General features: G+C 29.2%; 1 protein-coding gene across 1 annotated transcript in view; it reads left to right on the top strand.

The window, feature by feature from the left end:
* LOC129988712 (corticotropin-releasing factor receptor 1-like) overlaps positions 1–18,779 on the top strand; it is a 334,441-nt gene that overhangs the window by 229,202 nt on the left and 86,460 nt on the right. Inside the window, exon 8 of the mRNA XM_056096980.1 lies at positions 13,293–13,378. Within this exon, the coding sequence (XP_055952955.1) occupies positions 13,293–13,378 (86 nt within the window). The remainder of the gene's footprint in view (positions 1–13,292; positions 13,379–18,779) is intronic.

Here is an 18,779-nt window from a genome sequence, read left to right as displayed (position 1 = left end):
CAACTATCATAATTGTTTTTCCTTATTATGAAATTTTAAAGGAAAAAAAACTTATTCGAGTATCTTCGATACTTCAATTTACTTAGAGCATTATTCGTATTTGTGCCGAAAAGCAAAACATTTTCAACAGTCAAAAAGAAAAACTTCCTTTCTTAAAAGAGTTCCAAAAATTAAAGGATTATTTGCTTCTCCAAAGTATTAATTTGTTATTAATTTTATTCAAAGTTAATATTTAATTACTAAATAATAACAAGTATTAAACCATAAAAAAATTCTTTTGTTATTCTATGAAAGAAATGATGTTTGCAATGATATACCGCATCAATTCATTAAAAAAAATATTGCCTGTAATTGTCAAAAAAGGAATGCATGGGATATTCAAAATAATAATTATTTAAATACGAATCGTTTTCGATTGCGTTATCTCCTAAATATTGACAAATTAATTCATCGTTACTTTTATATCAAAATTGCTAATGCCAAATAGATTTAAACATTATATTGATGCAAAAAATTTAAATAGGTAGTTGCGTCGATATCAAACTATTGCACGATATCACAAAATAACAAATCACATTGTACTCTAGTTATTACATTACAATCTCGTATGTTATGTCATGTGCGATTCTGATATAAGTCATTTTCATATAACAGAGACAAAGTAAGAAAAGCTGCACAATAAATTTGCTGAAGATTCAAAATATTTAATCAATATAGCATATTATTTTTTTTACATTTAAATAAACGATGATAATTTTGAAGAAATATGCAACCAGAATGTGACTTTTGAGAAATGTTCTTATAAATAAAAATAAAGTATAATTAAAATTTTTATTTCTCCTTTTAAATTTTTTTAATATTTAAAAGTCTAAAAAAATTATAAAATTCTGCTACAGAATGGAAAATTAATGAGTAGTTGCGAAATTTATGCTGTGCTTTGTTTGCTGCAATCGCAAAAGTTTTAAATTATACGATGGTGCTTAACGGTTTCGTTAGATGATTGAAGATGAGATGTCCTTTGAAGAAACAACCTCTGTACTTTATAGATATTTTTATTGGACAATTATATACTATGAAGTGTGACAAAAATACATAATTTAATGTGAATATATTTTAATAATAACTTCTATGAATTCTTCTTTTCTAACCTCGGACTTGTATTGCGTTTAATTCAAATTATAAAGAACTGACTGTGTATATAGTAGTTGCTTCAAAGATATCATTATAGAAAGCGGGTTCAGTCATTTCCAAGACTTATTGAAAAAGGCTTCAGCTGATCAAAAATTAAAAAAAGGACTTTTACCGAACAATCACCACTTTGAAGACTTCCTTTTTTTCTTCCTAGAGTTCCATATTTAAAAGAAATATTTTTACTGTGTGCTGCTTTTTATTCAAACTCTTATCATTTCAATTTACAAGCGGTAAAATTTCTTATGATTTGATTTGGCAGAAAGTTTCAATAAATTTTTTTTAATTCTTTTACAATGTATCATTTAGATAAAACTATTATTAATTAGACTAAGATGTATCAAAAATCCATTTGGAATTTATTAGCAGCTCAAATTTCAATTCCTCTTTGAAATACTTATTGCCATTATAATAGTGCCAGAAAGAGTTTTAAATTTGCTTAAAAAAAAATAAACAGAATATATTTGGAAAAAATTTATTTTAATTTGGGGAATTTTTACTTTATTCTAAATAAAATATAGAGAAAGTGTTGCAACTGTCAAAAAATTTGTACTCGATGTGTTTACTAATCTCTACTTTTGGTAAATACATTTTGGTATTGTCTCTCGCTCTCTCTATGTCTATTCATCCATCCGAGCATCTGTCTGTACGTGAACAGGTAACTGAGGCCCACTTTGATCTAGACGAATGACATTTGGTGTTTTTTTCTTAATACCAAATAAGTAAATTTCTGTCCAATTTTGAAATTGTTACGAAATTTCAGGGGTTCGTTTGGAAAGTGGGAGTTATATAGTGTGGAGAACACTCAATCAGCCGGCGGCAGTAGAAAATAAAACAACGACGTTTATTTAGACGAAGAAACACAGGACAGCACAAAGACGACAACTATAAACAGCACAGAAGACGATTATCTTCAGCCGAGATGTGCAGCATACAACAGACACTACTGCAGGCAGTAGCACACAGCTTAGTTCAGCACTAGCTTCACTCCGTCGCTCTGGAAGGCCAGTTCTTTAACGTTGCTTCGGACGACTCTTCGACTCCACTGGTCCACGACTGCCCGGCAGCTGCGGCTGCTTCCTTTTATAGGTCTCAGGAGGCGGGGCTAGAAGCTTCTCAACCAATCAGGAACGTTCGAGGCGTAACTCGGTTCCTACTGGACGGTTCGGGAAAATTCTCGATGTTTCGGGTATAATCTATTTTGGCGCTAAATTCGTCGCCAAATGGTCGCCAAGCTCTGGGACCTCCTATGGAACCAACTATACTGGGAAGCCGCATCACAGATTCGTAACAGTATAATTAATTCTGAAGAAATCTGTCTGTCTTGCTACTCGAATACAAAAGAACTCAATTCTTAAAAAATGTAAGAAGTTAAATAATTATAATTTCGTGTGCATTTTTATCATCTAAAATGCAAGTTGACTATATGTCGGTCTGTACTTCCGTGTACAGGTAAATATAATAATTTATAAACGCATTGAATTACATCAATGAATTTCGGTCTATGATCTTAAGACTACAACTGTAGTTCATGTCAAAATTTAGTATCAATCATTCATAAAAAAGGCGCCCAAAATCTATATTCCCACGATAGGTTTAGCAAAAATGCTAGAATCACGACAAAGATCTATGTTTCATAATTATTTTCCGACAGTGCCATGCAAGGCATTCAATCAAAGTTTTCACAGTTTTATTTTGGGGAAAGGATATAAGACCTTTATAAAAGGATATGCGAGAAAGATTAAAGGACACTTCCTTTGTCTTTGTACTATTTTGGTCAGACAAATCAGTTGAAGATTATGTCAGCATCCAGTTTAGTTGTATATAATTATGGAGCTCCAATTATGTAGGTACTGTATGGACAGTTAGTTAGTCTAGTAGTCAGTTTGTACGTCTGTCCAGTTATGAATGTACTGTTCTGACGTACAAGATATCCTTTGAATTCTCTGAATTTAACATTCTAATACCACCCCGCAGCTTCACGTCTAGAGCTCATGTGACCATAGTATTCTCTGAACTATTAAATATTTCTAAACAACTTCTTAATATGCCATATTTCAAGGAAGGAGCAAGAGAGAACTTGATTGTTGTTGTTTTAGACATTGTTGAGAATTTTTTTTTTTACATCAAATCATTATTTCTGGCTTAATTCTGCCTCGCGTTAACTCAATTTACATTCGAATAATTTCCAAATCTCCAACAACGGTCGAGTTTAAATTACAGCATTGTTAAAATCAGAGATTACCGGGTTCCGATTGTAGATCCGGGTATGCGGGTCCTAAACGCTATGACTTAACATGGACCCGTGTTTGCATTTCCCCGTTTTCAATCGAATTGATTCGATTATTCGGACCTTCCTAAATCAGATATGACACTGCTTCGATTAATCAAACGCTTTGACTGATTGGCGGAAAATGTCAAAATGTGAAATATGTATATCTGTGGAAAACAAGTTAGCATTTAATAGTTTGAGTTTGATGAAGTTGTATCTGATTTGCCGATCTGCGATTTATCGATAAGAATAAATGTATCCTTTTTCCTTTTTTGAAATAATTGTTTAACTATCACAAAAGTTTTCTTTCAAGAAGTCTGAAATAATTGGATCAGTTAGAATTTATATGTCCAACTGGTTCTAAAAGCAATCGGAGTAATATCCCCAAATCTTTTTCGCTTACTCTGTAATAAACTTGACATTCCAAAGTACGGTTTATATGGCATTTGTGTACAGTAGTTACGAAATACTAATTTCTGACGTGAATTTAACATCTTTACTGAGTCTATTAGTGATTAAAGCCTAGCATGCGGTTAAAAGTATCCGAAAATAGAATTTGTGCTTTAGACATGTTTTTCTTAAGGTGTACGTACACACTTGAAGATATTTTTTTAAATTTTAACTTTAAAAATCCAGTTTTTTCACAGAAGGTTATTAATATATGTTTAAACTCATTTCAGTGAGAAAAAACCATATTACACTCATTATTAATTAATTAAATAATATTTAATGAGCAAATTAGCCTATTTTTTGAAACATGATATCTTAAATTCTAATTTGTACAGACACACAATTCTAGTTGTAAATGATGCCTAATATTAGTCTTCATGTTGTCTGCCTCAAACAAGTTATAAAAATGTATAGTTTTTTTAAACAATTTTTTCATCAACGATGAATAGAAAAAGCGAGATTTTTTCTGTCATTTTACCTTTTAAACAGCTATTAAAAGTTTATTTCTAAAAATATAACTTTGATTGAGGCACAAAACATCCGCTATTTCATACAGATAATTTTGATATATAAATAATAGTATTTGGTTCATTTCTTGTTGAGTTATGATTGTTTGAATGAAGTAACATAGTGGAAAAATAGCATTCTTCATAAAATGAGTTTTAAAAACACCGTAACTAGAGTTTTTAATGAAAGCACTTTAAGAAAAATAATTATAACTTGAGATATATTTCGAATATTGACAACATCTTGGTATCGTTTGAAAGCTAAGGGATCAGAGAACTTTATTAAGCAATTAAAAAAATATTCGATATTTTGAACGATTTTCGAAGTTTCAAGTGTGTACATACACCTTAACAGATGAAAAAAAATTTGACACAAAACTTCATCTCAGTCACAAAGTCAAATTCAAAGCGAAATTGAATATATTTAAGTTCTTGCATTTTTGAAATTATCGCATTTACATGTTTCTGAAAGTACAAACCAATAGTCAAACCTTAATCGCATTTGGTTCAAAATTTATCAGATGTCTACACCATATTAGATGTTGAATCTGTGTATCAAATCTTATCCATCTAGCTCTCTTCGTTTTCTATATTCGAACTTATTCGGCTTATATTCGAACAGTTGGACAGACGGACATTTTCTGAAAAGATTTGACTCAAAATTTGATAGAAATCGGCAAATTTGATGTAAAGACTGTATTCTAATATCAACCATCTAACTGAAGGCGTTTTTAAGTTATCTTTGTCACAATCACTAGACAGACAGACAAATAGTTTCATAAATTGTGTTTTTCAAGCTCAGGAAGGTCTAAAACTTGAAGATTCATCAGAATCTCGAATTTTTTTGACGATTATTATACTTTTTATACTAGATGTAAGAATAAGTAAAAAAAAATATTTAGACATTAAATTTTAGTTATTATGTTCGCTGAAATGTTTGCACACTGTAAAAATTTTTAATTTTGGAACAATTTAATTGAAAATAATTAATTGTTTGATCTTAAGATTTTCAATCAATATAGAAAATTCACCATTCAAGATTCTCCGACATCGAATTCGTAAAATTTAGCCATCATTTGTGAGGTGTGTCTGTTATACAAATATAAAAAAAATATGTCAAAATTAAGTTTAAATAATAATTTTTTTAAATTTTTGAAAGTTAATTTCTATTTTATATTATTTATTAACTTTTTAATATAATTTTTAATTACAATCTTATAAATAAAACTACATGTAAAATAGATGAAAAATTCAGAATTCCCAACTACGCTGTATTTGCTTACTAAATTCAAAACGTGGTTTTCTTTAATCACGATGTTTAAACATTTTATAAGATATTTCATGAAATGAATTGCAGAATAATTTATTTAACTTTATAATAGGAAGTAATTAATTATTTGGGCTGAGCTATTCCATGTTAAACTTTTCAACTTCCCAGTTTAAACGGATTTATTATTAATACTTTTGTGTGTATATCAATATAATTAATTTTTGTAATAAATATATTTCGCATCTAAATTTAAATGGCCTGCCATAAATTTAAAACAGTTGGAAAAATAACATAAAGGTAATATTTTAGGTTTAATGTCTTCTCACTGCACATATTAAATTTTACTCTCAATTATAGCAATGATAATGTGTACGCACACAATCTTTTTTTTAATTTTATGTTTTCAGTATTTTGTTTTTGTTGTTGCTTGTTAAACCTTAAAAATGAGGGGAAAAATTATTAATATTATTAAAATTAGAAAGAAAACTATTTGGAAATAAGAATTTTACCAATAAACAGTTTATTTTTTAATTTTATAATTCTTTTGAGAATGTTTTTTTTTTGTATTAATGTTCTCCAGGAATTACTAAGCAAATATTTTAATACCTGTAAAAAATTTAATAATAATGTACGCATATCTGATACAATTTACGGATGCAACTTTTAAATATTGCTAGGTTAAAAAAATAAAAAATATAGAATAAATGATCAATAATAATAATAAAGTTAAATTCAAAATGGCATCTCATATAGACAGGGAAGTAACGTGAACTTATAGGACAGTGACTATGCTGAATTTATTCAGTAAGATTACAGTGCTTCTATCAGCAAAATAAGGAAGTTACAAAAAAAAGGGGGAGTGGACAAGAAGACCAGTTAGAAAAATATACGTTATAATATAATAAAAACGCAGGCAAATATTTCATCGTTATCTATAAATTGGCGGAAATATTTGCTTTTAAAATGATGAACTTTCCGTGATGTAAAAAAAGGGTTCATCCTAAAATTGATAAAAGTATTCTCCGGTGTTATCATACAATTTTTCTGAGTTCAGCAATGGCTAAGTGAAATTTAAGCAAACGAAGAATGTGAACAAAAATAATAATGTTTAAAAATCTGAAAGATGCACTCGGGGGGGGGCAGATCCGAAGAAAACAATACCAGAAGATGCTGTAACATGTGTGATTAAGTTTAACATAATCACATTCTTATAGTTACATGGTACTTGTATGTATGGACGAGACGCCGTATTGAATTTAAAGTTCTTAGATGAACTTTAACATTGATATATATAAGAGCTCTGTACAGTCAACATTTTTTTAATTTTATTTGGTTAAAATGTTCTCGCATTAATGAAGCAAATGAAGTTTTCATTAATTCATAATTGATTTATTAATAATTAATAAACTTTCATTAATTAATAAATGACATTGATAAATAATTAATAAATATTTAATAATTAATAAATAAACTTTCTTTAATTTATAATTGACTTGTTAATAGTTAATAGAGAAACTGCATTAATTTATAGTTTCCCTATTAATAATTATCCTAATTAATAAAGGACCTACCAATAATTAATAATTAATAAATAAACTTTCATTAAGTTAATAAAGGGCCTAACAATAATTAATAAATTAACTTTCATTAATTAAACTGTAATTTAATGATAATAAATTAAACTGTAATTTAACGCCTAATATTTTTCCATGAAAAATAAGGAACAATTAAAGTAAAAACAATAGCATCTTTCCAATAAAAGATAAAAAGCAAATAAATTTCCTTTTGTGTCAGTAATCCGTGAATGACGGAAATGAATACAATTTTTATTGGAGCATTTTTATTGAAATAATACATAGAAGATTCATAAGAAGTTTTCAACCTAATTCATAGCAAAAATAAGAGTTTGAATCATAATCATCATTCAACAAAAAAATTTTTCAATTTAAATCTCTAAAAGAAGGCATTTAAATACCCGATATTTTCATAAAAATAGATTTTTTTTTATTGACTGGAAATTTCTCAACTCTTTTTGGGAATGATTGAATCTTTTTAAGATTACTTGTGAAATACCTTTTATGCGGAAATCCAGTTCTTCGCACTTTCAATCAGAATTTTTTTTGATGAGATATAGAAGTTCTATTTGACGTCAAATGATTCATCTCTGTCAGCATTCATAGGATATTCTTTCGCCAGAAAATCTATAAGAAAATTGAAATTTTTTTTCTAAAAGAAAGTCTGAATTTATATTGAAATTTTAAAAAAAAAATCGTTTCCGCCAAGCGTATAATACTAAAATATCCAAGATAAATGTAGCATTCAAAAAGGATCAAAATACTCACAACTTTTCATAATTTTTTCCATTCTATGAAAGTAAATTTTTAAAATCTTTTTAAACATTTAAGTCACATCAAGTTTAAATTGGCAAAGTGAAATGTGTATATGGAAAGTATTTAGCGAAAATTTATTGATATTTAATAGATTCAGTTTAGTGAAACAAAATGTAATTTTCAGATGAGTGATTTAAACATAAGTTTAAATGAGATCATAAATTAGCTTTTTCATTGAGTCTATCTTGTGATCCGTGGCGAGTTTTTGGTGGCCTGGTGGTAAGGTCTCGGCTTCGGAACCGGAGGATTTCAGGTTCGAGACCCGATTCCACCGAAGAACCGTCGTGTAAGTGGGTCTTTTGCACGTTAAATCCGTCCTGACCAAACGTCCTCCCGCTGGTGTGGAGAGGGAGGTGCCAGCTCAGGTGTCGTTCTCGTCATCTGACCGTGGTTCAAAATTACGGACAGGTCCGTTCCAAAATAGCCCTAGTGTTGCTTCAAATGGAACGTTAATATAACTAAACTAAACTAAACTTGGCAAGTTTTTGGCGATTAATGCCCTTTCAAGTATCCGAAAATTGAATTTGTATTTGAAACAAGTTTTTATCAACTGAATAAAACAAAGATATGACACAAAACTGTACTTGTACTGCTAAAATCCCATACCAAATTTTGATACATTTCATTTATTGCGTTTTTGAAGGATTATGTTTATATGCTTCTGATAGTACAGACTGACAAACAATCAAACCTTCGTTCGATTTGGGTCAAAATTTGAGAAGTGTCTATATTATAGATGTTAAATCTGTGTACCGAATCATATCCATCTAGCTCTCTTCGTTTTGTAGCTATCATGTTAACTTATAATTCGAACAACCGGACGGATGACTTCCTGTGAACAGATTTTATTCAAAATATGATAACAATTTGCAAATTTCATGTAAAGACCGTATACTAAATTTTTACCATCTTGCTCAAAGCGTTTTTGAGTAGTCTCTGTCACAAACAGATAGACGGACATTTTGCAAAAACGTGTTTTGCGAACTCATGGAGATCTAAAACATGGAGATTTTTCAGAATCTCAAGTTCGAATGTTTTGGCAATTACGATACTTTCTCCATACTATGTATATGAGAAGGTAAAATAACTTTCTTGGGGGGGGGGTAACTATCAAAGTAGTGGCGTATCGAGTTTAGTAGCTGTAGTTCCGAAAGTCTAGGTTATAAAGCATTTCTAAATATTTTTGACAATACATATAACATGATCGTCACATAAATTAGAGAAAAAAAAACCTATAAAAATATAACAACTGAGTAATAGACGGCTGCTTTTCCATTCCTATTGTTACGAATCTGTGATGCGGTTTTCCAGCAGAGTTGGTTCCATGGGAGGTCCCAGAGCTTGGCGACCATTTGGCGAGTTGGCGACGAATTTGGCGACTTTGGCACCAAAATAGATTATACCCGAAACATCGAGAATTTTCCCGATCCGTCCAGTAGGAACGGAGTTACGCCTCGAACTTTCCTGATTGGTTGAGAGGCTTCTAGCGCCGCCTCCTGATGCCTATAAAAGGGAGCAGTCCTGCCGCTGCCGAGTTGTTGTGAACCAGACGTGAATTGAGTAGTAGTCGAGAGTCGTCGGGATCGACGGGGAAGAACGAGTCTTCCAGAAAGAGTGGTTGTGGACCAGTGGAGTCGTCGTAGTCGGAACCGACGGTAAAGAACTGGCCTTCCGGAGATAAGCGGAGCAGCGACGGAGTGAAGCTAGTGCTGAACTAAGCTGTGTACTACTGTCTGCAGTAGAGTCTGTTGTATGCTGCTTTTTATGCTGTTTTGTATGCTGTTGTATGCTGCACGTCTTGGCTGAAGATAATCGTCTTCTGTGCTGTATATAGTTGTCGTCTTTGTGCTGTATATAGTTGTCGTCTTTGTGCTGTCCTGTGTGTCTTCGTGTAAATAAACGTCGTTGTTTTATTTTCTACTGCCGCCTGGTGATTGAGCGTTCTTCACACCATATAACTTCCACTATCCAAACGAACCCCTGAAATTTCGTAACAATATGTTATGCGTCCTTTGCTCGACATGATCCATCTATCCATCCACTGCGTAGTCATTTCTATTCTAATTTCCTTCTTTGACATTTGTAATGATTTTGTGACTACACTATCTATTTGGTCCTTCTGAGTAGCTTTTTTTTTCATATTCATATACATCTCGTTTCAGCATATTCCGATGTCAGCCTAAAACAATTTAATCTAATCCGTTTGCTATCTTTATCTTTTCTCAAGTTTTCTTTAATTTTTCAGATTTCTTTATTTTTGGTATTTGTGGATTGCATTTTCTGAAGGGGTGACATAGGTTCTAAGAATATAGAGTTTCGATACCAATTCTCCAGCCCTAATAATCAACGGCCATTTTTATTGCTAAGATTTCGGCTTGGTAATTTATAGCAATAATAATTTTTTTTTTTTTTTAGAGGTGGGGGGTGGCTGCAATATTTTCGAAGTTATTACAGAAAAGTACGTAAATAGCATTTAATTTTTAAATAATTACTATCTTAAATAAAACTTAAAATCTAAATACATCTTTATAATTAATAGAAACAGATGCTTAAATGTGCAATAGAATAAGATAAAAGAATATAGTTTTGTGTACTATAAAGATAAATTAATTCAGAATTTTTCTTTATTTTTATATAATTGTCTGTTTAGTTAGGAGAAAAATTTACTGAAATATCTTTCTAAACCTAAAAAATAATATAAAACTTTTAGGAATTTAGAAATAAGTTTACTTTTGGAATAACCAGCAAATGTGAATTTACGCACAAAAGAGAATACAGTAAGACATTGAAAACCCAGCAGTTTATTAATTGCGAAAGTTTTGAATACTTTAGACAATTTTTTTAGAGTAAAAGTTTTGAAATCTCAGCATTCTTTAGGTCCATTTATTGCTCAATTTGCTTTAAAAATTTCGATGAAATATGTTTCAAAGAAAGCATTTTTTGTGAAAACAAAATTTTTAAAAAAGATTATCTTTAATAAAGATGTTTGGATACACTGGGCATTAATATTCATAACTTTAATCTAAAAGGCTTGGAAATGCATTTTTTAATTACTGTCTTCTAACATTGTTAATAAATGAAGGCAGTAATAAATAGCATAGAATTCATATAAAAGTTTGTTTTAAAAGTGTAGATGAATAGACTTTTTTATTTTTAGAAGTAATTTAGATTAAAAATCTACTTAAATTAAACCTCCTTAATATATGGTCTGCTTCGTCATTTAATTCATACTTTTCCGCTGTTACGTTTAATAAATAAGCTATAATAAAATTGGAACATTTTTGCAATTTAATCTTCACATTATTTCATGAATTTCAGGAGTAACTAAATTCATATATTGAATTATTTTATTAAGATTAAAAAATTTTTTCTAAATATCAGAAGATTTTAATTTCATACTGTACATAAACCCTGCAAAAAATTTCTTTTCAAATAATAATTAATTTTTTATTCCTTTATAAAAATTAACTTAAATTTTTCGGTTGCATAAAATTATTCTTTTAATTTTTTACTTACATATTTTACTTACTTTACTTACTAATACATTTGTTTTTATGTCTTCTTTATTTTATCTAATTTATTGACAAAAATTAGAATTTTTATAGCTGTTGATATTTAAATAGTTAATTTAAAATTAGATATTAAATGGTTAATTTACCCTTTTATATTTAAGCATTTATTTTGTTTTAATTTAGAAGTTTAACCGAAATAAAAGTAAGAAAACAAACAAAATATTTTATTTTTAGATTATTTTTAAATAATGTATAATATTTAGTAAATATAGAGCTAATCACTTTCTCTCCAAATGTATTCTACCGACAAAATAATGTAAAATTCGAATATCTTCAATCATTGCTTATTATGTATAATTTTTAGAATAGTATAAATTGTTTTTTTAACTATGCAATTTGTGTAAATTAGTAAACGATATAAAAATTACTCTAAATTAGTTTATGATTATTTTTTTCCATTTTAATTTTGATAAGCGGAATTTTTCAATCTTCCCTAATGAACGCAAAATAAATACGATTACTATATTTCTTATTCTTCATAAGCTATACCGGATATTTATTCTTTCTGCAATTAACCTTTCTCTTTCGCTTTAGAGAGCTTAATTATTTTATAATTAACTAAACTTTAACTTTGTAAGTCTTTTTTAGAAATTGATGACTGATTCCTGTATTTTATTTTATTCTTGAAATGTTATACTATTATTCACTTTTTTTTAACTGTTTCATTTTAAAGACAAAACTTTTCTTTTTCTGATAGGTAAAAGATATTTTAGATGAGATTTTTAATTTTCTTTTGTTGTTGTTGTTGTTTTCAACATTGTAGGTATAATTTCAATAACTCTTTGAAACAGTTCTGGTTGCTAGTTCAGTTTTTAAACCACCATTTGATGCCTAAAATATTTTTCTTTATTAAGTTGTTTGAGAACTGAACTACCGTTTTTTACATATTTTAATATAAAAGGTTAAGTAAGCAAACCACCAAGTTTGAAACAGATACATGGTATAAAAGATTCTACCTTCACATATAATTTAATCTGTCTCTTTTTAATGCATACATGTTTCAAAAACTAAATTACTAAAAATATAATATAAAAAGTGAAGTATCGCATGGCATTTTAATTTTGTAACTTTTTATTGATAGACAAAATTATTTATAACAGCTACAATTTGATGCTTGTATACAGTATAAATTATCCCCATTTGTAAAAAATAATTTTAATGTGTTTAAATGCACTTTAGAATATGTAGAAAATAAAATGAATATGAAGAAAAACAACAACATCTGGATAACATATGGCAGAACCCAATATCAATCTAGTTTCATAAAGTCACAGCTCGATGTTTCAATATATCATACGATTTTCAATTTATGTCATTCGATATTTTGATATATCATTCGATGTTTCAATATATCATTCGCTTTTCGATTTATATAATTTAATGTTTCGATATATCATTCGATTTTCGTTTTATATAATTTAATGTTTCGATATATCATTCGATTTTCGATTTATATAATTAGATTTTTCGATATATCTTTCGATTTATGTCATTCGATGTTTCGGTATATCATTCGATATCTTGATATTATTCGAAATATATCCTCCAGTGTTTGCAATGCCCTGTAACTCCTTATAGTATTACATAACAAAATAATTATATGTTCTTAGAGAAAATGAAATTAAATGTGGATTTTTCTTACAGGTTAACAGCGTTTTTCTTGTCGATATAATACGTATTTTGGTGACGAAGAGACTGGCCAAACAAACGGCTGAAACCACTCATGTAAGGTAAGTACCATATTTTGTCTTTATAATAATAAAAATTTCAATCTCATTCAGATTCATATTATTAAACTGGCGCTAAGAATTCGGAAACTGATAATAATCAAAGTTCTGATGTAGAAATTGTTAATCATTATGATTCAAATAGTAAATAAATGGAGCCCCAAACAGCAGAATTTGTTTTCGGCAATCTCGGAATTATATTCTTTATTTTTGTCATTCTTTATTTTTTGTCATTCTTTTTTTTTCTTCATTTTTTATTTATATATTTTTTTTATATTATCATTTTTCATTTATATTTATTTATTATTATTATTGTTTTTACTTATATTGTCATTCTTTATTTACATTTATTTATTTCTTATTATTCTTTTTTTATTTATATTGTCATTCTTTATTTATTTTTATTGTCCTTCGTTACTTTTTTCAATCATTCTTTATTTTTGTAGTGAAATTTCATTTCATTTGTTCTAAGCGCTCAAAGCTGTACAATCAGAAAGTATAAATTAATTTTCATGGAAGCAGAAATTTCGAACAATCAAAATAAAAAAAAGAGCGCTTAGAACAAATGAAAAGAATAGATTTTGATATTTAAAGTAAGTTTTCTTTTTCCAGAGGACAAAATCCATCTTATGGTTCTAACTGTTAAATTAAAAATATGTTATATTATGAATGTTTTAAATTTATTTATGCATTTTTTCTTAATAAATTTTTTAAATACTTATTGTACAGCAAAAATTCATGATGCCTTAAATCAATAATAACTCATATTGGTTTTAAAAAAATCTATTGAATGCAGGTCATATCACAACAAATAAGAGTTGCTAATGTTAATTATTAATAATTTTTAACTTATTTGAAACTATTTAATATATTTAAAACCTTAAGTATTTGAAATAAAAATTATATTTATATTTTAAGAATAATAAAAAAATAGTATCATAAATTTCCTATAGATGTAATTTCAAAGTATCGCTATCTAATAATAAAAGGAAGTCACTGAAGAATAGCATTCAACTATTTAAGTAAGTTCTAACAAATTTATTTTGTTACAATCCATAAAGTTAATATTTTAAAATATTTCCTAAAGCAAATATTCCATCATGTGTTCGATCTCCAGAAAGATAGTAAAATAAGAAATGATTTCACAAAACTATCACGCATTTTATCAGGAGGAGGAACCTGAGGCTAACGATCTTTGTCCCTTTTTTCCTGTATCTTATCACTATTTTTCTCCTTTGTATGAAAGAGAAACATGGTTTTGTACGTTACTATGGCGTGTATCTTTCCTCGAAGAACTTTGCCCGTGTCACCCCCCCCTCTTTTTTTGTCAAGAATATATCTATAGATATTTGCTTCTTCGGAACAGGGTCTGTTTTTCTAACATAAAAAGGTGTTTCTCCTTTCAGTTCAAATATAAAAATACAAGGAAAACATGCAATTCATCATTTATTTCATCCAGAAATAAAATTTTTATTTCCATTTGAAAGATGGAAAATCCACTTTTTTCTTCTTTCTTTTTATGTGTGATCTTTTTTTGTTATGCTGAAGGAAAATCTCTCAAATTACTAGCAGTTATAAAATGCTTTAATTTGCAACTACTTTGAATGCAGACTTAAAAAAAAAACACTCAATTTAACGAATTTTTGATTTAAAGAAAAAAAAATAAGTTCATGGCCTTGAATTTCTGTTTCATGCTATTAATGTGATTTCAAAAATGTTATTTGTGTTTTTAACATTGTATATACATTAGCAATTATTACATTTCTATTATAAAACATAATTTCATATACAGCATTCAATTTTGTTTATTGAACATTTCTCGTTATATGGACAAGAATTCTCTTCTTTTATCCATTAATTCACTTGTTTTATACACTGTCTTTTTTTTTGTAACGTGCTCTGCACTTAATGGCATATTTGTATCATCTATATTCTTATTTTAATGAATTTATTTAGAAAATATTGATAATTATCTGCTAATAAAAAATTTGTTATAACATATAGGGCACAGAATGATAGGTTAAATAACAAATTTTCAAATGATTAATTTTAATTAAATAAAGTGCTTCCCAAAATTACGCAAGATTTGAATTTTTCACCATTCGTGCAGTAATGTATTGGCAATCCTATTAAAGGACCATTTGACAGCTGATAGTTTAGGGTAAAAATGGAACATTACACGATAGGACAACGTGTAAACAAAAGATTTGAATTAAATTAAAAGCGCAATTTTTTTCTTTAAATTGCTATATTTTTATTGAATCGTAAAATACACAGGATAGAGTTATATATGGGATAACACATAGGGCAAATGGTCTCCGCGGATGAACTGGCACATACGTATTCTTTTGGCGAAATTTTATACGACCAATTTGCATAAATGTAGGTGAATTTCGTTGATACAGAGTTGAATTTCCTCCTTCAATGTCCGCGTGCTTGTGGGCTTGTTGGCATAGAACTTTGACTTCAAATAAACCCATAAAACGAAATCCAAAGGTGTTAAATCACACGATCTAAGGAGCCAATTCTGAAATTTTCGAACTGTGGCCGTCAGACTTCCATTATTTTTGAAATATTGTTAGCCAATGAAAAAACATTATTCTATCTAACGTTAACGTATAACGTTTCATTTTTCCTAGCCCTAAACTTTTAGCTGTCAAATGCTTTTTTAATAAGGGTGGCGACACTTTACTGCACGAATGGTTTCTAATTAATTTTGGGGCACTTTTTAGTACTTATAATTTTGTAATTTATATTTTTTGCATAAAATGTTGTACGATTTACAAAATTTTCGATCGAAAATAGCTGTATTGCATCGAGCAGGAAGAAAGATCACTTTTTAATTATAAAATCCGCTTATCTGCAGTTGTCAATTTCTTACAAATTAAAACTTTTAATAGCCTATAATTTAGGCTACTCCTTATGAAACTTCCCCTTCTCCTTACGAAAAAATAAGTAAATTGTGCGGCGAAAAAAATTGACAGGTCCAGTAAAAGATAACGAAGCTTTATTTCACACACAAATACAATAGACAGGTAAGAAAACACAGACGAAGCGTACATAAAATATATCTTACAGTAAACAGCAGCACACAAGCTACCAATCGATAATAAAGAACCATAAGAGTACAAAGCGCTCAGAGAGAACATGGAAGGCAATTAACACTCCAAAAAGAGATTTCGTTGAATTACCTACTGCATCTTACAACACGACTCGCTAGGACCGATCCCTATATCTTACGTGACAGAGTATCGAATTTGTCAAATATTTCCAATTGGTTTTGTGTTCCTAACTTCAAAAAAAAAAACCCGATGACATAACGTAACTCATATGTGACGAGATATTCAACTGTTTAAAAAATATCTTAAACGTTTAACGTGCAGCCGAGCGATCTAAAAATAACTCTTATTGTTTTTTAATGAGTTGGCAAAATGGACGCGCATGCGTGAAATTACAATCGCAGCTTTTCCGTAGCGGAAATTGAAAATGGAACTTAGTTTATAGATACCTTCGTATTAAGTGATGCATATATTCGGTATATTAAGTGATATATTCGGTAATAATTTTAAAATAGTCAAAATATATTTTTTAAAAACTGAAGTATAATTGTTAATTTTCCAAGAATTTTTTAAAATCTTAATTTAAGAATACTTTTGTGGAACATGAAGATATTTGCTTTTATGAAGAGTTTTTATCATTTTATTCTCTGTTTTTTTTCTTATCCTATACCATATTACGCGTCCGCATTTACAGCTGTACTTTAATTGAAGTCAATCAGTTAATTAAATAATAAATGCTAAATGTTTTAAAATATATCAAGATTTCACAATTATACATAATTTCAAATATTAACACAACATTAGGTAAGTTAAAAATCGCTCATTATATTCCACATTCGCAAGCATAGCGAAAAGAAAATTAAACTTTGTGGTGGAATGAAAATTTTTATGATCTGTGGAGTGGAAGCAAGAGGACGTATTTTTTTGGGAACATTTCTTTAATGATCACATTTCTCACAAAACAAGAAGACAATACATTAATTAACGCGCGCAGCTTAACAGAACAGCATCACATCTCATTATTTACAATCGCAATGCCTTATGGGATACATACCCAATCAGGCACCGCCATCTATTATCCAAAAGAGAAAATAGAGTAATGCAACTGCTACAACTTTAAATGATTTATAAAGATTCATTTATATTAATGTATAAAAGATAATTTCTTAACTTTATAACTTTCTTATTTTAAATTTATAATTCAATATTTAAATATTATGAATTCTTGACTTTAAATGTTTCTGAAACTCAATACCAGGTGTCGCCTCTAGTATGAATAAAAACTGAATTAAATTAGCCGATAATTAATTTTTAGGAATATTTAAATAGCATATTGTTCTAAAAAATCCGAAATATAAAATAATATCAAGAAGTTAATTAAAAAAATCATTTACAAAATCCAACTCTTAGAAATCTGAAATAGTTCAATAGTAAATATATTTAATAAAAGTGCGAAACCTCAAATTATATATATTTTTAGAATTATAGTTCACAAATTGAAATTAAAAATACTCTCTACAATAAACCAGTGGGGGTGGTCTCCTTAAAATATTCTCGAATACTCTACAATAAATTTGTCATGCCAGAGAACGATTTACATGGCATTGGCGTACAATAGTTACGAAATATTAACTTTTGGCATGAATTTAGCATTTTTACTGAATCTGTCGTTTGATCCTTGGTGGGTTATTTGGCGAGTAATCTCTGGCCTATGGTTAATAGTATCCAAAAATGGAATTTTCGTTTTAGACATATTTTTCTCAACCGATTGAAACAAAAATTTGGCACAAAACTGCACTAGTAATCACATACAAATTTGATACATTTAAGTCACTGCTTTTTGAATAATCGCGTTTACTTATTTTTGAAAGTAAAGACCGACAGACGATGGCAGATGATGTAATTAAATTTGGCTCAAAATTTGTTAGGTATCTACACTATTGATGGTAAATCTGTATACCGAATCTTATCTATCTAGCTCTATTCATTTTGTAATTATCATGTTAACTTATATTCGAACAGCCGGACAAACGGACTTCTTCTGGACAGATTTTGGGGCCGCGGTGGCCTGGTGGTAAGGTCTCGGCTTCGGAATCGGAGGGTTTCACGTTCGTGACCCGATTCCAGCGAAGAACCGTTGTGTAAGGGGGGAGGGGTCTGTTGCACGTTAAATCCGTCATGACCAAACGTCATCCCGCTGGTGTGGTGTGGTGTGGAGTGGGGGGGGGTGCCAGCTCAGGTGTCGTCCCCGTCATCTAACCGCGGTTCAAAATGACGAGGTCCGTCCCACAATAGCCCTAGTGTTGCTTCAAACGGGACGTTAATATAACCAAACCACACCAAAC

This window comes from Argiope bruennichi, chromosome 10 (assembly GCF_947563725.1).
Source record: "Argiope bruennichi chromosome 10, qqArgBrue1.1, whole genome shotgun sequence".
Lineage (NCBI taxonomy): Eukaryota > Metazoa > Arthropoda > Arachnida > Araneae > Araneidae > Argiope > Argiope bruennichi.
This window is presented reverse-complemented; position numbering and strand designations above follow the sequence as displayed.